The sequence below is a fragment of the Conger conger genome, chromosome 14, assembly GCF_963514075.1.
Source record: "Conger conger chromosome 14, fConCon1.1, whole genome shotgun sequence".
NCBI classification, from domain to species: Eukaryota; Metazoa; Chordata; class Actinopteri; order Anguilliformes; family Congridae; genus Conger; species Conger conger.
The window spans coordinates 12,067,824-12,087,806 of record NC_083773.1 but is presented as its reverse complement, the minus strand read 5'-3'; the positions used below and the strand labels follow the sequence as shown (position 1 = coordinate 12,087,806).

The following is a 19,983-nucleotide window of genomic DNA, read 5'->3' as shown; positions in this document are numbered from 1 at the left end:
GCTTTGGACAGACAAAACCAAAATTTTACTTTTAGGCCACCACCAAAGAAGGTATGTGGAGAAAAAATGGTGTAAAAGTCTTTGTAGAGAAGAACACATTGCCAGCTGTTAAGCATGGATCCATTATGCTTTGGGGTTGTGTGGCAACTAGGAGCACAGGATATATTGTGCGAGTGGAAGGAGCAATGGTTTCCACTAAACCTACAGGAATCTCTAGAGGCTAAGTTGGGTATTCCAGCAAGACATGATCCAAAGCATACCTTAAAATCAATCATGAAGTACCTCTAGGGAAGACAGATGAAGGTTTTGGAATGGCCACCACAGTCCCCAGACTTCAATATTATTGAAAATCTATGGAGAGATCTCAAACTTGCCGTACGTGCAAGAAGGCCGAAGAGTATTTCTGAGCTAGAGGTGTTCTGCCAGGAAGAATGGGGGAAAATTCCAAAAGCGAGAATTGAAAGACTGGTTACAGGAAGCGTTTACACGCTATTATAGTTGTCCGAGGAGGAGTTACAAAGTACTAACTGACAGGTTTCCAAGACTTTTGCACAGGGCCTTTTTCCTTTTTTTACATAAAAAAAAAAAAAATCAAAGTAAGAAGAAATCCAGTCATACCCTGCTTGGCCTCCTAACATCAATAATAGTCATGGTCATCAATCATTGTCCTTTGAACAGAGATTACTTTGCTGCCCAGAATTATTGCCACCTTCGATAAAGATTAGCAAAAAAAGCTGTGTCAAATAAACACTGGTATTGAACTACATGGTATGCTCAAAATATGAGAGAATTGTATTAGTTTATGAGAATACTACATAGTATAACAACCTATAATGATGTCATAGGATCATTTTGGTCTCTGGCATTTACTTCTTATGTTTGACGAATGAAAAATTAGACTCTAATTATCTGGGCTTTGCGTGTGTGTAAGGCAACTACGTAGATCTAAACAGATAGCTCTAATAGGGCGCTTCATTGTTGTTCATACTGTTGTTGCGGGTGACCTTACTACAGACTTACAAGCTTTCTCACTGGATTATAACTCGGCCACACTGCAGCTAAATTCCTTTGGTTTGAGACTTGACCCTCCCCAAATCTCTGCTCCACAAAGCTGCCTTTGTAAAATGTAAATATTTCCACCATGAAGAATAGCAGTTTTTATATTACCCTGCGCACAGGACAAATTGTGCCCATTTGTCACCCTCTGTCAGGATATGTGTCATATCAGTCCTCTTTTGGGATCCTGTTTGTGGGCATCTGTCAAAACAAACCCTTCTTAGAGATCATTTTAGGCTTGTATCAAGCATCTTAATAAGCCCCAGTGCGTTTGTGCAGCTGGACACAAGCATTATTGTTCGGCAGTTTGCAAGTGGATTTTGTTAATCGCTCGTAAGTCAGACAATGTTTCCTATTCTGCTTGTGAGGAGTTGAGAAGGAACATTCTTTATCATTCTTGCTCCAGGCCAAAGGCACACTACGCTCGTAAAAGAAGACGCATCTTTGTTCACTGTTCCTCTTCTGAACTGAGCAGCCTGTGTCATCGGGGCCCTGCTCAGCCTCTAAAGTCATCTACTTTTAACCAGATGAAGAAACTCTGGCCCCCAAGAAGCAGTAAAACGCATGGTGGGTCATATAAACACAAGTCTCTCTTGGTTTAAAGAAGGAAAAAAAAAACTCAACATTTTATGGATCCCATTCAATGTCTCCCAGCCATGGTATTTTAAGTTCACTTACTCAAGTGACCTGTGACCGTCACCCCAGCCCAACTTTGAAGGGTTGAGCTCATCGAAACTTTAAATAAATTAATACGTAAATAGAACCAATGATTTCTGTCGCTTCAGTTGCATTCCCCTTTTTTAATATAAAAAAGTTTCATGCCATGCCCATGTGACCAACTTCTTTACCCTTTAATATTTTTGTAGACTAAAAGTCTGCATAATTATGTTTGCTTTAGCTCATTTCTTTCTGAGAAGGTATATTTTTTGGGAAGCTAGTATGACAGTTGTTCAGAGCATCATTAAAGGGTGTATTTAAAATGGGAACAGAGTGAAAATATCCACACCTTTTCATTCATGTTTGTAAGTGAACAGATGTCGAACTCTTGGATTAATTTATTAATAAGTCCTTCTTTGGAAAAAAACAACTGAGCTGCCCATCAGCATATTTTGAATAGGCTTCAAATCAAACAAATGTACACAAAATAAGAGGATAAGAGCATCTGCCAAATGTCAATAATGTAATTGTAACAGACATTTAAACCAGATTTCTGCACATGTATCGAAATATTAACAAATATTATATCAACCTGATAGTTATTTGTGTCAATCCATTTCTAAAATGGAAATTGTTTACAGCATTTAAGATTGCTTATTGAACCTATACTTTTAGAAAGTACCAAATTTGTTTATCATTCAATAGTCATAAATTAAAGCAGGATTTATTTAATAAAAAGAAGATTAAAAGTGAAGTAAGAATGAAAGCATAAGATAAATCTGAATCAACTGAAAGCTGAAGTAAAAATATGAGTATTCAACTGCCATTTAAAACCATCTCAATGCCTCTCAAAACAGAGAAGTCGGCCTTGACAGTTTGATGGGCACTTTTGAACTCCATTCTAAAATGAATAGCCAGTGCAAAGATACCAATGCTATAGTATCAATGCCATAGTATCTTTGCTATATATTATCAATGCTGTAGTATCTTCGCTGTATAGTATCAATGCTATCATATCTTTGCAATGCTATAGCTGTTGTACCCCTGCAACAGAATTTTGAGACAATCAATCTTTCTAGACTGTGCTTTGAAAGGCCAGAAAATGGCGCATTACCGTGATCTAGTCCACTTCAGAGGAAGGTGTTAATTGTTCAGCATTAGACTGTGAGTGAGTGTAAGAGCAGGCTGCGTGTGACTGCTGTGCAGAGCAGGACTCCTGCGTCCTCACGTGTACGGCAGCGTACGGAACGGCCACCCTGCCCGTGGAGAGGGGAGCGCGAAGCCGCTGAGGAAGCCAAACGCGTCACGTGTTCCCCTTCACGTGACCTCGCCCGACGCGCTCAGCCTGACCGCTCCCTCCTCGCTCGCTCTTCTCCAGGGCTATGGAGAGAGGGAGGAAAGGGCTGTCAAAATATTTTATCAGTTTGACTTTTGTGTAATATGAAGGCAGTGATATTTCATTTCAGTTGTTTCAAGCCGTTCTTCTCGCACATTGGTGGTTTGTCTTTTTATTTTTTTAAACCATTTAATAATTTTTTATTGAGATAATGAATGATTATTTATTAACTATGGATAATGTACATTTATCATTTATTCCTGCCTCTTGGGTGACTTGGTTGAAAGATAATTAAATCGGAGACCTGTTTAATTTAACAACTTTAACCAAAGCTGTAGAGTTGTGTACTGATTTAGCGGGTTGGTTAGTAACTAATTTAATTAGTCTTCATTGTCTCTAGATGGGCATAGGGACACAGTCGCATTGTGCTAGAGAAAGAGTTGATACTTTCAGTTTCCATGATACGGTATGCTAAAGTGAGTTACGATGTGAATGTCAGTTCATGTTTTGTTGTTTCCCAGTTTGAAATGCTATCATGTGTCCTCCTTCCGAGTACAGTTAACACTGGCATAGGCAGCCTACAGCCCAACCGAGGAGTCGCTCCTGAATGACGATATGAATGATGAGGAAAGCTTGCTAGCTGGAGCCATTCCTCAGTGGGTGATGTTATGGCTAATGACTGTAATTCTCCAATGCGTGGAAAACATGTAGGATTATTTACCTTCTCACCATTGGGCCCCACTTGCTCATCATAGATTTTGACATCAACACACACCTTTATCAAATTACATTTTCCCAGATGATTAAATTATTTGATGATATGACAATGCCTGCCATGTGTCTATTTAATATTTGTCATGTCTATATTTAATTGATCAGATATATTTATTTGGTCGTATCTGCAAGGTGTTGGACTGTTTCTACGAGGGTCATGGTGAGCTGGAGTATTGGATTGTGAGTGTGGGATAACGGTCACAGTCACAACCATTAGGTTGCTGGGTTTAGTCCTCACTTTGTCAGAAAATTAGAACAATGCATACTGTGATATGGTTTAAAAATCAAGTTATACTCAAAACAAGTTTTAAATCTTGGACGAAAAACAGTGATGTTTTTTAGGTTATGGAGTTTTTGACAATAACAGCTTTTGTGAAGGTCGATATTTGTAAAAGGTGAATATTTGTAAAATAAAAGGACATCTCTGAGAAAATGAGTTTATTGAACTCTACACACAAAGACCTTACATCCCACTTGGCAATCTCTGGTCGTCTGCCAGTTCCTTCCTCGCCGTCCATACCAAACTTCAAGTCATTGCTAATCTAATGTTGAGCTGTCATGCTAACTGATGGCCCTTAGTCATGTTCAAATTTCACATGAATTATCCAATTACACCAACACTTCTCATATTGATCCTAGAGATCGCTATTACACACTGCAATTAAGGTATTTTGGGTCAAGGCAATTTCAAATAAGCTGTGACTTCTAGTTGAATGAGTGGTACCGTATGAATACTGACGTGTGGTATTGCAATAGTAGTATTAGCTTCAAGTAGCTACATTTTTAGTATGGTCTTAAAGTGTCTTTCATAGGTTCTATTTTAGGCTTATGTTGGTATGTTTTCTTAAAGGATAAATGTTGGCCATGCTCGGTAATTAAGGAAATGTTTAATTGTGCACTTTATAGAATACTATAAAAGCCTACTTACGTGGTAAATTATAGCGGGGATGAAGGACAGACATGGGTCCTCGCTGTGCCTCATCCCAAAGGCTTCCTGAGGTTAATGTGAATGTAAAAACAGGGTTCCCAAAGCCGGCCTCGCTGTGTGACCTCAGTTTCTACTCTCTCATTCCAGAGAAGGCCCATGTTGTTGTCTGGATGGGGTGGGGGAGCATACTCTCTTCTCCTCTCCTTGTGAAGACCGATCATGGGAATTACTGCGTCCTAATGTGAACTTCTCTCAATAGATCAGTCTACAGTAGTATATTGTCATGCTATATAAGCGGATGCTTAACCCCAGATGTACTTGAGATGGTTCTAAAATTGCCATTTAATGTGCATTATACAATGTGTGGTTTTATTCATCCAGCTTGCCTTTTTCATGAACAGCTTTTTACTAATTTCCTTTTACACAATGAACAGCAATATAGGGAGTGTTGGCACATCCAACAGTCAAAATACATCCTTGTGCAGCAAAGTAAACTTAGAAAAAACTTGGATATGGATGGCGAGCCTCTCGTAACGTGCTAAGATTTTGGCCAGTTGAACTTCATCAGAGCACTTGAGTGAGACATCTGAGACAGGCTTTTTCAAAAGCCATTTGAACGTTCTTTTGTTTCGTTTTTATGCGTTGCATATTGGCCAAGCAAGGCTTGTGTGACAAAATACTCAATGGCACTACCTCAGCATTGCCCTTTGAAAATGAAATAACATGGTAATCGTGCAGCCAAACATATGTTTACATTCTTATCGGATGAAAGACATCATCTCTCTATTAATCTCTCATACACACACAGTGAGCACTTTATTAGGTACTTATTCAAATTATTTTTCAGACTTATTAAGTCTTCTGTTGCTGTAGCCTATCCACTTAGAGGTTTGACATGTTGTATGTTCAGAGATTCTCTACTGCATACCACTGTTGTAATGCGTGGTTATTTGTGCAACTGTTACTTTCCTGTCAGCTTCGACCAGTCTGGCCCTTCTCCTCTGATCTCTCTCATTAACAACGCGTTTCTTCCCGCAGAACTGCTGCTCTCTGGATGTTTTTTGTTTTTCGCACCATTCTCTGCAAACTCGTTGTGTGTGAAAATCCCAGGAGATCAGCAGTTTCTGAGATACTCAAACCATTCTGACATTCGGTCTGAACAACAGCTGAACCTCTTGACCACATCTGCATGCATTATTGCCTTTAGTTGCTGCCACATGATTGGCTGATTAAATATTTGCTTGGTGTACAGGTCTTCCTAATGTATTACTTATGGAGTGTATATTTAATTGAATTTGAGTGTAATCTCCAAAAAGAAGCACTGCCTGTGGCCTGGACACAATCATGCAGGATAAAATGGAAAACACTTCCACTACATTCCGCTCGGTGAAACCGATGGGACTTCCCGGGACATATTAAAGTCCCCAGAGAGATCCTGCAATACTCTTATCAATTTTGTTATGAGATATTTTTATTTAAGAGTGCTAAAATGCAAACTAGCAAGTTAAACCTGAGGTGGAAAAATATATGCCCGATGAATGATGTTCTATTTCATTTGCATTAATTTTAAACTAAGATCTAAAGAGAGGGAAAAGTTATGTTTTAATTAATACAGGGAGAAGAAACCATGCCCTGGGGTAGCCAGAGTATGTGATTACAGGCAACTCCATAAGCTCAAAGGGAAATTGTAGCTTTTGTAATGACAGAAATCCTTGGGAGGATTCAAACAACAATGAGCATAGTTCTTTTTCTTAAGAGTTTCACATACAACAATCCCCAAACCAACCAGTCTGTGTTTGTGAAGAAAATAGTTTGGTGCTGATCGAACCCTGTGCATCAAACACACAGGGTTCATAACGCACTTTCTGTATCTGGGGAGGAAAAAATATTTGAAATCAAAAACTATTGTTGGAGGATTGAGAATTGTATGGAAAGTACTAGAAATACATGCGTCTTCTCATACGTTTCATAATTAATTCATGATAGAGGACTTCTCTGAATGTTTTTGAATGTGAGAAGCTTTTTCTGTGATTCCGTTTACCCCTGAATAGTGATTGCTTCATTTTACAAATCAATTTATTGTAATAATTGGAAATGTAACACTTAAATGCTGCTATTAGCAAAGAAAGTTCACACATTTATCTCGATTTGTCTCAGAGATTAGAGGCACCTTTGGCATTTTTGTCATAACAGGACAATGTTGATGTTGACGTGGATTTTACTAGTGCTGTTCGTTTTATAGACCAGAAATATGGAATGCTTTTGGAAACATGTCAGTATTGATATTGTTTAATCCATCCATAGTTGTGACGAGAATTTCTGAATGCATGAATTGGTCGGATGTTAGCAATTCTTTTCCTGCGTCGTAAATATCCGCAGTCAGATACTCTCCGTGTCACAGACGAGGAAAACATTTGATATTGCATGGAGGCTTTGTGCATGACAAATCCTTCTTTTACACATGGAACATAGCTTGTGTAGAACGTGCAAGATGCTTGTTTTCTCAAGGTTTATTACGTCTGTAATTGTATGCTTCAATTGATTATTGAGAAGAATATGGTCCTTGTGGTGGAAGAATTTTACAGGTTATACTGGAGGAAGTTCTTTGTTTGTCTTTGCATGTTGTGTAGTGTATGTCATATTCTCGCCTGCCCATTCATTTAAGAGTGTCATAGGCTGGCTATTTAAAAGGAGCATTTGAATATCAAATGTTGTTTTCTCTGCTAGACTATAGTTGTCTAATGGTAATCTAATACTGTAGCTTTCTGCTGTCTTATGGCTATATTTGTAGATATGATGCTTTAAAATATAAAGTTGATAATGATGCAAATAAATCTTACATTTCTGTGGACGTTTTTTTGTGATTACATTTTTTTTAATGTCTTTTTTTCAGGATAAAATCCCTTGAGATGTACCATCTCATTTTTGAGGGGGTCCTGACAAAAACACGCATATATATATATATATATATATATATATATATATATATATATATATATATATATACGCTCGCTGAGCACTTTATTAAGTACTATTTATTCGACTTTTTTCTATTATTATTATTATTTTTTACATCTACCGCTGTAGCCTCTCCACTTAGAGTTGGCGTTGTGTGTTCAGAGATGCTCTTCTGCATACTACTGTTGTAATGTGTGGTTATTTCTGTTACTGTCACCTTCCTGTCAGCTTTGACCAGTCTGGCCATTCTCTAATGTCTCTCATTAACAAGGCGTTTGTGTCTGCAGAACTGCTGCTCACTGGATTATTATTATTTTTTGTGCACCATTCTTTGCAAACTCTAGAGACTAGTGTGTGTGAAAATGCCAGTAGATCAGCAGTTTCTGAGATACTCAAACCACCCTGTCTGCCACCAACATTCATTCCATAGTCAAAGTCACTTAGATTCTGATGGGTTTAAAAAAAAAAATATATATATATATATATATATATATATATATATATATATATATATATATTTTATTTTATTTTTTCAGCTTTATTGGACAGTATATAGTATAGAGAGACAGGAAGAATGGGAGCGAGAGAGAGGGGAAGACATGTGACAAATGTCGGACGGTTGGATTCCAACCGCCAACGTCGCGGCTCGCAATGAGCATGCGGTCAGTGCTCTACAGGCTGCGCCACCGAGACTCCCCTAGATTCTGACTGCTGCTACACAATTGGGTTTCTAATGAAGTGCTTGTGAGTGTGTGTGTGTATGTGTATGTGTGTGTGTATATATATATGTATATAACTTAACCGCAGTTTCGTATTTTATTCTTCTCTTCCTTCTGTTGCCACTTGTGTTCAACCACAACTGTATGGCCCATGCACTTCAAAGAAGCCAAGTCGCAAAAAAAAGGATATACCATCGGAAGAGTATCCGCAGAAAGGAAACATTTTGGCAGTTCATAAGAACAAGAGGTTGGTTTCATTGGAAGACTCACACTGACATGGTGTAATCTAAGAGACAGGCAACTGTGCCTGGAGTGTGTTGGTTCACATGGTCATCCTCAGAAGCTGGAAGACTATTAACTACATGTCTATACAAGTGCGGTACATATACTGCATTAGACCGAGGGCTCGTCTTCCTTTTTTCTAATTATCCCACTCGTTTAAATTGAGTCTGGTGTAGGTCACATGGTCTCCAGTGTTTGTGTCTCCAGTTGGACAGACGTATAATCCAGGTCTCCAGACAGGCACCCTGCAGTGACAAGTTAATTGTCTGAAGAATCTCAAACAAAACATTTTGTTTACCAAAGTAACAAGGCAGAGTAATCTAGAATCGCATACTGTATTATTTCGTACACTTTTTTTTGCCTACAGTGAGATATAGTAAAGGGGGAAAACGTGTTTGGATTTCAGGTCAAATATTTAATTTGCCCATTGATTTATTTGATCTGACGCTACTCATGTGGTAAAGCTGGAGACTGCACTTGTATCCTTGGTGGAAATGTTTTACTTTGGTGCAAAATACGAGTAAACCAACACTGCTATTTAATTCTGGCATACTGTATGTAAATGTTTAAAAACATCAGAATCAGAACACATACACTGGCCTTCTAAAATTGCACTATCCTGGTAAAAGATAATTGAGGAAATGGAATTTAATACTGAATATTTAGTCACAGAAATTGGGAGTGCATTTCCTCTCTTACAGGTAGAATATTTTATTCAGTAGCTTCTGTGTGTGGCCTATTCACACGAGTGGTAAGCTGTTGTTGGTACATTAAATTAATGAAAATGGGAATATGGCTCAACTATATTCTACTTAACCCACTATATTCTGCTCCAGTTTTAGTTTACTTTTCTTTTTTGGTATTTTAGGTTTAGTATTTGTATTTAATTAGTATTTTGTGCATGATGAAAATGATAAAAACAGGTTTCTTCCTGGTTGGTTTACAGAGGCTCGTAGGGGGGTGTTAGGGGTTCATGGTTTGAAGTACTCCAGCGCATTGTGTGCAATGACACCATTTCCCGACTTTGTGCATAGGAACAGATTCTGTTGCGTTTATTCACAATGGCAAACCATTTCTTATTTTGTGCCAGCGTTTGTTTCCTTGGGAAATGGTTCCAACTGAAACCAGTATTGCAAATATTTTTTATAATAATATGGTAATGTGTATGCACAGCTTCTGGACACATAGTGGGCCATAGTGGATACTCAAAGCTGGCATGCTTAGGTGGAGGACTGAAGAACAACTGTGGGCTTTGGGTGTGAATCAGGGAAGGGCCTTTTTTTACCTTTAATAGTCTGCTTTCCCATATCATTAGATATTATAATCAAAATTATAACTTTTTCCTGAAAACAAACTGCTGCTCACTGATGTTGTACTGTCTGTCTTCCTGACCGCAGTGGGGAAACACACACACACACACACACACACACACGCATACACATGCGTACTCAGCTCACACGCACACAAACTCGTGTAAACGTCGAAGAAAGCCCTATCTGGTCAGGATGAACTTTCTGAATGCCTGCAAACAGCAAGTTTGTAATGTCATTCGTCGCCTCGTTTTAAATCTGAAGCAGGAGGAATAGAGTGCCGGCTGCTCGGAACAAACAGCGTTCTATGCCGGCTGAGCGGAACGAAAGATGAAATGGTAGTTAGCCGTAAGCGAGTGCCAGTGTGGAGACTACCAACCCACCAGTAGAAAGAGCCTTTTGTGACACGGGGATTGTGACGTCAAGTGACCTCTATAAAGCCGTAAATTCATATTCTAGATAAAATAACAGAACGTGAAAAAGGTTCCCTGTGTCCTCTTCAGATTCCTTTATATGCATGACTAATTGGGTTGTTGCCTTTAAGACGTGCGGCAGGCAAACTGTCCTCTCCTTTTTGAGCTCCTTATTTTTATGTCCAGTGCTCTGTTTGACTAGTCAGGCAAAGGGAATATCTTAATAGAGGCGCACAAACGGAATATACGTACTTCAATATGCTGGAGATGCTAGAATACAGCCATTATCAGGTGAGCTTTATTAGCATTTTTACAATGTAATGTTTTACATTACATAATATTATGTGTTTTCATTTATTTTAAATTAGATTTTTGCCTCAGTGATCGTTAGAGATGGAATGTTACTTTTATTTTATTTTTTTCGGTCCTTGAATCATAAGCTTTGACGTTGACAAAAATGTTAATTGTCTTAATGTCTTCAGGAAATAGTTTACATGGCACTAGTATCAGTTAATGAGAATACTCATGACAGTTTGAATTGTTTTTAGACTTTTGGGTCAGTCCAAACTTAAATAAATGAATGCCTAATGCATACGTCTTGCATACACCAAATGTGGATTGTAAGGCCAGAAATTAGGTGTATCTATCTCTGGCTGAATCCTCCTTTGAAACAAAGAATAAATATAAAATTGAAATTAAAATAGCATTGTCATTCACCAAGTGCCTCGCAAGTAGGTAAGAGACTGTGTCCATTTTATATAGAATGTGAAGAAGATCAGTACCTCTGCAAACGGATTCTTATCCTCGTAATGTGGAGGGTTACTATGCTAATAGTCGTGGTCACTCGTATATCGCTGTTGTTGATTGGCTCCCTGGCAGGTGCAGACCCACCTTGAAAACCCCACTAAGTACCACATCCAGCAGGCCCAGAGGCAGCAGGTGAAGCAGTACCTCTCCACCACGCTGGGCAGCAAGCTCAGCACCCAGGCCCTCAGCCTGCCCTGCACCAACCAGCCCTCCGAGCACGGGATGCCCCCCGGACCGGGCAACAGCGCCCCCAACAGCCCCATGGCCTTACTGACGCTCAACTCCAACTGCGAGAAAGAGGTGTGTGACCAGGCCTCTAAGACTGTGTGTGCGTGTGCGTCTGTGTGTGTGTGTGTGTGTGTGTGTGTGTGTGTGAGAGAGAGAGAGAGAGAGAGAGAGAGAGAGAGAGTGAGAGTGAGAGTGAGAGTGAGAGTGAGAGTGAGAGTGAGAGTGAGAGTGAGAGAATGTGTGGGTATGTGTACATGCGTGTGTGTGTGTGTGTGTGTGTGCGTGTGTGTGTGTACATGCATGCATACATGTGTGCGCCTGTTTCCTTGTGCTATTACTGAAATGTCTACCTTTGTGAAGTGTAAAAAAAAAAAAAAAATTCAATTATGTGATAACAAAAAACATCTTGTCTCAGTGCAAAACTAGTTCTATACTAGTTCTTGTTAAAGTGAATCAGTCATATTACCCCACATAATCAAAATAGTCAGCAATCCATTGCTGAGGTTTTCCCAACTCTGGAGTGCACCTGCATGCATCAGAACTGTGTAGAAATTTCACTGGATAACACTTTCACCCCAGACATTTTGCTCCTTACTTTTATTTATTTACTTTATAAGTTGAATCAAAAACAGGTTGCATATGATGACTGCAGTTTTAGATGCTTTTTGTCGAACCACATTGTAACTTTGGGAATCAAAAAAGCATTGCTTTTTTCATAAGTTCAGTGATGATTAATGTTAAATTATTGTCAGTAATATTCATTTAAAAATATATTTGAATGAATATTTAAAACAGGCTTAGAAATGTTACTGGGCTTAGAAGGGAAAGCCAGTGCACGCAGTAGTTAGATTGTGTGCCCCTTCAGTAAGGACACAGTCGTAGCAGACGCCATTTTTCTTCTGCTACCTCTGAGCTCCCTCAGAGAGGGGTTATTGTCATAATGATTACTATGGCACCTGAAAGCTTTTGGGCTGGGGACAAGGTCAGAGTTATTCCAGGGATTGGGCTTATTTTAGCCTATATTTTGGAACCATGCTGCCAATCAAGTTGCAATGTTAGGTCAGTTTTGAGACCTAAAAATGGAGACCTATTTTTATGGTGTAGTGTGTACTGTGCACTGCATCACTCTTTATCAATGGTCAGTTTTTCATATGAATAGTTATGATCTGGTGTCTATGTCTTAAGTATAATGTTAGTAGCTTTTCTTTTCTTTGCAGATGGATGATGTCATTGATGACATTATTAGCTTGGAATCAAGTTACAATGATGATATCCTGGGACTTATGGACCCAGCACTCCAAATGACCAATGCGGTAACTGTCTTCTCTCTCCACTTCACTTTCTGCAAATACTTCTCTTTTTTAATAGAAAATGGCCTCTGTACTTAATAATTTAATTTGCTAGTCACCTGCTAAGGAAGCGTAACTGCACCATAGTGAAAGCGTCGTATAATCACTACCAGTGTATTACAGTGAATAGTTACAGCCATTCCCTAATAGTAGTTTATGCCACCTTTCCCAAAAATGAATGTGCATAGTCAGGAAGAACCAGTGATATCTTTGGAATGTGGACTTTCCAGAAAATGTGCTCCTATGCTCTACGAGTTTTGTTTTCATTGTTAACGTATGGTTTCTGTTGGTCCTCCTCAGCTTCCTGTATCTGCCAACCTCCTCGATATGTACAGCAGCCAGGGTTTGCCCCCACCTGGCCTGACCATTAGCAACTCCTGCCCCGCCAACCTGAGCAACATCAAAAGGGAATTCTCAGGTAGGTCTCCTCCCTCTTTCTCAGGCTGATAATCCTCCTTTACCATGCTCCTGTCATTGTCTATGCTGCTGTGTGCACTGGCAGGAATACGCACTATAAGTAATGCCTGCTAGCTAAGATTAATGACGAGTATTGGCGATCAAGTTAAGTACTTTAAAATGTATTTTTTAAAATCCTATACTTCTCAATTGCCTGGATTCCAGCTCTGTAGTTTGCATAACCTTTTCAGGCTAAGGAACCGAAGAGATTTAAACTGACTAGATGACCTGCTTCATTGTTTTTTGATAGGCCCATCCATTGAAATAGTTATTGAATATGAATATGAATCTGGTGCCTTTATGGGTAGTTTATAGTCATCATGGGCTTGTCAGGCTGAAATGCTGAGGTTAGCTTGCAGACTCATTTCCTGGTTCTAGTGACATACTATACACCTTGAATCAGACTTGATCATTTGGAATAGTCCACATCAAGTAACATCTGGAAAATGAGCATTCCTGAGGTGTAATTTGCAACAGAAAATGTTAAAATGAATGAAGTATGAGAGTATTACGCTGGTGTCCATTTTATTTATATTATTAATGGCAAATCATACAAAATGCATTTTGGAATGGGTTTAATGGTTTAACCAAATTGATCCCACAATTCATATTTGTTATCAAGCAATTCACATATTGTTAAAGTGGATTTTCAGCTTTTATTGTGATTATGATAATGATATTTCCAACTGTTTATTTTGGTAAGCTGATTTTTCCTTTCTGTGGCAGTTTTTTTTTTTTTCTTCTTATTTCATAGCCTCATAATGGCTTCCTTGCCTTTCATTGACACAACTCTGGTCCTCATGTTGCCAAACTCTAATAACAAACGCAAAAGCCTAGAATGAAGACTAGATACTGATACCTGCACTAAAACAGTGATTTAACACACCTGAACACAGAAACACCTATGAAGCCATGTTTCAAATGTTATGGTGCCCTGAAATGGGGGGATTGTAATTTCTACATGGTGAAACCAAAATACATAAACATGCCCTTTAATAAAAGCTGAAAATCTGTATTTTAGCCACATGCAAATTGTTTTATTACAAATCTATAATTATGGAATAAAGTGACAAAACCTTTGTCCCAAGGTTTATGGAGCTCACTGTATAAATAGAGTGTTGGGTGAATTCAGGTAATTTGGTACACTTCAGTTTCTGAGTCTGCCCTTACCACCAGTCTTAATAAGTGAAGTGTCCCAAATTACCAGACTTCAGCCTACCTGTGTTACATATATAAAACAATATACTTACAGTACATACGCTAACAACATGTGATGATTAGTTACCCCAGCTCCTGCCATGATGCACGTTCTGGACAAACCTGGATCCTGCGGCAAGTTCGAAAATTATCAGAGGCCTGAAGGCTTTCCCGTGGGTATGTTATCGTATGTTCTTACCCCACTTTCAACCATGGCACTTCCCCTGCTAGTTTTCTTTAATGACCGGTGTACTGTTGTTGAGTAATGTAAAATATCACGATTAAATTAATGTTACTGTTAATGTGATGGCTCGTTCTATGCCCAGTCAACTGGCTGAATGTTCATTTCAAAGGCACACAATATGGAATGAAAGTCTAATGAACATCTGCATTTATTTATGTATTTGTTTATTTATTTATTTTAGATATTGAAATACTAAGACTGAGGTGAGATTGTTGAGCTGTTCACAGTCGCTGGTGATATCTTACTTTAATCAAGCAATTAATCTCCAAAGTCTATTTTTTCTGTTAATGTCTTGGTGGCTGGAAAGAACAGATAACAAACCCTTTCTTATCTTCCTATATAGTAATGAATTTGTGTTTCAAGTCAAAATTGTGGCAACTCCCCTAGAGAACTGTGCAAATGTCTTTCATTTGCATACGCAAAACATATTGATAGACATTTGCAATTTGTCACTTACTAAATTGTATGTACTGAGTCTGACAGACAGTGGCTTAATAAAATTATTTTCTTCAAGAAGCAGAGGTAAGAGCTCTTGCCAAGGAGAGGCAGAAGAAGGACAACCACAACTTAAGTATGTTGTAACTGCTGTTTTTGGTGTTATTGAGGTTATTATTGTAATGTTGTTTAATGTTACTAATGAAAATAACTGTTAACAATTTGTATTGCACCAGGATTGCATAATTTGAGCTAGTTGTGCAGAAAATGTAATGTTGGTGTACAATAGTGTGAAATTAGAAAGTATTCAGGAAGTCTGTCCTTAACCATTAAAATATTGTTTGTGTTTGTAAGTTATTGAGAGAGTTCACAACTCAACTAGGACAAGTAATATCATAGTATTAAGGTGAAATGGAGTCCATTCTGTATCTCAAATTCTGTGCTCATCTTTTTCCACTTCTTCTCTTAACTCCTTAGTTGAAAGGAGACGACGGTTTAACATCAACGATCGCATCAAAGAACTGGGAACCTTGATTCCAAAATCAAATGATCCGTAAGTCATCAAATTAGTAGTTTTTTTCCATCCTCATACCAAATAGGATCTGTTGACTACTGTTTTACTGTCATCCAATCCATCAATAGCTGTATAAAAGACATCTTTTGTCTGCATTGATCTTAGCATGCATAAAACTCTTTTCATAGTGTGCTCATAACTTTTCTGTTTGTTTTGTTGTTTTCTCTCTCTTCTGTTTGCTGGTGTTTTGCTGCTGTTGCTTGGCGATGACCGTCTAAACCCTCAGGGACATGAGGTGGAACAAGGGAACCATTTTGAAGGCCTCTGTAGACTACATAAGGAAACTTCAGCGTGAGCAGCAGAGAGCCAAGGAGCTGGAGAACAGGCAGAAGAGACTGGAACATGCCAACAGACACCTGATGCTGAGGATACAGGTAACACATACCAGGGGGCGCCCAAGTGAATGACACGGTCTCTGTAATGTCAAGAACCCCTAAAATGACCCCCTGAGGCTAATGCCTTTATCTGACACCCTTATCCAGCTGCCGCTACAGTCTGCTGTGCAGTGGTCTTTTAACACTAGTATGTGGAAGGGTTGAAGCTGACAGTCTGCGCTTTAATGTCACAAAGTGCTTGTGTTGTGCCTTGCGGAAGTGCTTTATGTTGTGTTTTGTGCTGGTGTTCAGGAGCTGGAGATGCAGGCTCGGGCTCACGGCCTGGCGGTGGTGGCCTCCTCGGCGCTCTGCTCGGCAGAACTCGCTGCCCGGGCCATCAAGCAGGAGCCCGTCCTGGGGGACTGCAACCAGGACCTGTACCCCCACCAGCACCACTCGGACCTGAGCCGGCCCACCACGCTGGACCTGTCCGACGGAACCATCAGCTTCAGCGACGGCAGCGGTGCGGACTCTGGTGCCTACAGCACCCCCTCCAAAGCGGCGTCCAAGCTGGAGGACATTCTGATGGACAACACCCTGTCGCCCGTGCAGGCCGGAGACCCCCTGCTGGGCTCCATCTCCCACGACTCCGACGACAGCAGCCGGCAGAGCAGCATCAGCATGGAGGAGAACGACCGCGGGTGTTAGCGCTAGCCGCTAGCCGCTAGCACAAACTCTTACTAACGTTTTACGCCGTAACTCCTCTGCTACAGCACCCTCTGCTGGTGGCGGCAGGTAACGTCACTCCTTCGAAGTCCACAATTACTGCAAAAATGTCTTCCACACTCCCGAGTTGAAGGTTACAGAGTGATGTTTTATGCAAATCTTTTTTACCATCTTTTGTTGGGGGGGGGGGGGGGGGGTCTGGTTTTGTTTGTTATCAGATCTGATCTGGCTGTGCAAAGTAGCAAACTCAGTCAAGATCAGTATCTAAAGGAATACTATATCGTCCCTAACTGAAATGCTTACAGAGGACCCACATCAAACAGAAGCCTTCAGCAAAAAAAAACCTCATTACATCATCCCAAGAAAGTTATTCCTGTAATTTATTGAACTTATTTGCTCTTGCAAAACAAATCCGAGTCCACTCCACATATAGTGGATGGGATAACCAAATATGAAGATAAAAACCCAACATACAATATACGCTTCTATTGATTTATAAAGGTGTGCAGGAATTCTATTTAAAAATAGCTGTTGCTATATTTTTATTGGTACCCATTTCTAACCTCTTTGGAATTTGCAGTATGTTCATAAATAATTATAACAACACTGATAACCTCTATATGCAGATATTGCCTTTCTTGAATGTAAATCTGTTTCAGAAGGTATATTCAATGCCTAGTAAATAAATAATTACTATAGAACTAATTGTTCATTTGATCGGAAATTGCAGTAATTTTATTCTGAAGCTAAAATATTTAGTTATACAATATATGGTTTGGTTATGAAATGAAAATCAGACCTTTGTTTAATTTAACTGCCATTGAGATTATTAAACTTCTTTTAAAAGCCCTACAATGATCATGAGGAAAAACCAAAGTCATCATGCATGTATGGCTTGTTATATTCACAGCACTTAGTGAATACAGCATTGGCGGTACAAAGCTGTAGATACAGCTACATGACTTCAGAAAAGATCTATTAGATTAATTTAATTCTGATTGAATCTACATTAACCCATTCTTTACAAAACGGCCTCCAGGAAAAGGCTGCCTTGCCTTTGAGAAATTTTGTCATGCATATTTATAAAATAAACTGAGTAATAAACCACCACAACAGCTGCCCCTAAATATACACTTTGGGCAGGGTCTTTGTGAGCCTCAGGGGACCTCAGTTGTACAGGCCAAAGGTCAAGGGTGACTCATTACGTTACTTCTGTTTTAGCAAATTAACTGTTTCCATCCTGCACAGCACGAACGGCTGCTGGGGCATCCGTGTGCGCAGATCCTTGGGACTGTTCATATTAAGTCATTGTCAACTAAGAACCATCTTCCTCTTTAATGAATTTGAAAACACTGCACATGGACACATTTAAGAATCTAGTATATTCTCACTAGATAACAAAGTTGAATGGCGCGGCCTCCGGGAACGGGCAAACACGAACTCTTTCCTGTTCTAGTGTCGCTCTCGTGACTCTACGCGGCCGTAAGACGCAGCCGTGAGCGGTGAAAAGCTTCTTCCGGCCTTCTGTTCTTGGGCTCCACCGGCTCAGCACATCACAAGATGCTGCGCCGCTACTGGTTGACGTGATTTTATTGGGTGTGTCCGACTCTCATTTCCTTGCGTGGGGTCGTCCTACAGACGCTATGCAGACTTTATGATACGTATTATATTCTTTTGAAATGAAGAAGCAATACTCTGCTGTGGAATCCCCAAAATCTGCAACTTCATTCCTCACCAGTTTAAAGGATCTGTTACCTTCTGTTGCTGTATCTGAGACTGTTATTTTGTCTTTTAACCATAGGGATAATACCTCTTACGATGCTCATTAACTCAAGAACTCCACCTGTCTAACCTGGTCTCTTCCTAACATTTAAATTATTTCTCATGTTGTTACACAGTGCTTTGATTGGCATACTGCCCTCTGCCAGTGTGTTTAACAGTAGTATTTAGGAGATTATATATATATATATATATATATATATATATATATATATATATATATATATATATATAAATATATAAATATATATTTTATTTTTTATTTTTTAACTGTTCGAGTGTTTATATTGTTATGGACTATAGGGAGACTTGCGGATTTAAATGTAAGATATTTGCATTAGTGTTAACACTGGAAGGAATGTTAATTCAAGGACTGAAACAGAGATTGGTAACCTACATTTTGATTATTCTAACAATCATACTTAGAGTATATATGTACACATGGTATTGTATGACTGATTGTAGTTAAATAAGTAACTATGGCTTGATTGCTATATTTCTACTGTTTAATATTGTTCAAGTGTAGCAAAGTATTTAGAACTATGCCTTCATGACAGTAACTGTTAAAATGTTGGATATATTGATTAGCTCTATATTGCAGTTTGAGGAAAAGTCTCCAGATAACTGTTACCTAATAGGTGTCCTTTTTACCAAACGAGATTGTTGTGAACGTAGTTTTGATGCATTATCTACAGCACTTGTAGAACTATGCAATTAAGATACCGTATTTGTATTTGAATATTTATCGTGCCTGTGTTTTACAAAGACGTCGATGCCATGCTGGAGAGTCTGATTTTAGTGTGTACTGAATAATGTGATGAAAAGGACTGGAGAAGTTAGTTCAGAATGAAGTGCCTTACATTTCAGAAGTAGGTCTTTTTTAAATCTTGCACTGACTGAAGAAGTACAGGGGTTTTTCTGGTGAGGTTCTGGTTGGTGTACTGCTCTTGCTAACGCATGCTGATTGGACTGTTGTGGTGACTTTAAACCAATCGGAACGTTTTTGGGCTGTGTCAGGCAAGGAAGACAGGGGCCACGCAGTTTGCAGTGGTGGAAATGGTGTCCCTTTCTCTACCAGCCTTTTCAGTGCAGGAAAAACTTTAAGGTGGCTCAATCTGTAGCAATACCCATTAGTGTTATCTCCTATGACCACTCCGTTTGAGAACGCTGAAAGTTACCTCTCACGAATGTCAGTCAGGCTCCGACAGCACGCTGGTCTAAACATAGCCTTCAGCATAGCCTTAACAATAAAACTATTAAATAAAAGTGTATAATCTGAATATTCACTCTTTATCAAAGAGTGTTTGTTTGTTTTTGTCTGAATGTGATCTTATATGGACTGCCAAAACCTGTTGCCAAAATAAATGTGACCGAGGTGTGTAATGCAATAGACTACTTTATTGAAATATGTTTTTTTTTTTTTTCTTTTCTTGTCTGTTTC

The 19,983-nt window shown here is 39.2% G+C and overlaps 1 protein-coding gene across 3 annotated transcripts in view; it reads left to right on the top strand.

Moving 5' to 3' along the window:
* The window catches only part of mitfa (melanocyte inducing transcription factor a), a 44,834-nt gene extending 27,905 nt beyond the window's left edge, over positions 1 to 16,929 (top strand). Inside the window, exons 3-10 of one of the 3 annotated variants that reach the window (XM_061219210.1) lie at positions 11,313 to 11,540; positions 12,686 to 12,781; positions 13,118 to 13,235; positions 14,555 to 14,647; positions 15,235 to 15,285; positions 15,627 to 15,702; positions 15,950 to 16,097; positions 16,350 to 16,929. In XM_061219210.1, the coding sequence (XP_061075194.1) occupies positions 11,313 to 11,540; positions 12,686 to 12,781; positions 13,118 to 13,235; positions 14,555 to 14,647; positions 15,235 to 15,285; positions 15,627 to 15,702; positions 15,950 to 16,097; positions 16,350 to 16,745 (1,206 nt within the window). In that variant the 3' untranslated portion in view covers positions 16,746 to 16,929. Of the gene's footprint in view, positions 1 to 11,312; positions 11,541 to 12,685; positions 12,782 to 13,117; positions 13,236 to 14,554; positions 14,648 to 15,228; positions 15,286 to 15,626; positions 15,703 to 15,949; positions 16,098 to 16,349 lie in introns of all 3 variants that reach the window. The other 2 variants (XM_061219209.1, XM_061219208.1) reach the window with 2 other exon arrangements.
* Positions 16,930 to 19,983: the final 3,054 nt, after the last annotated feature.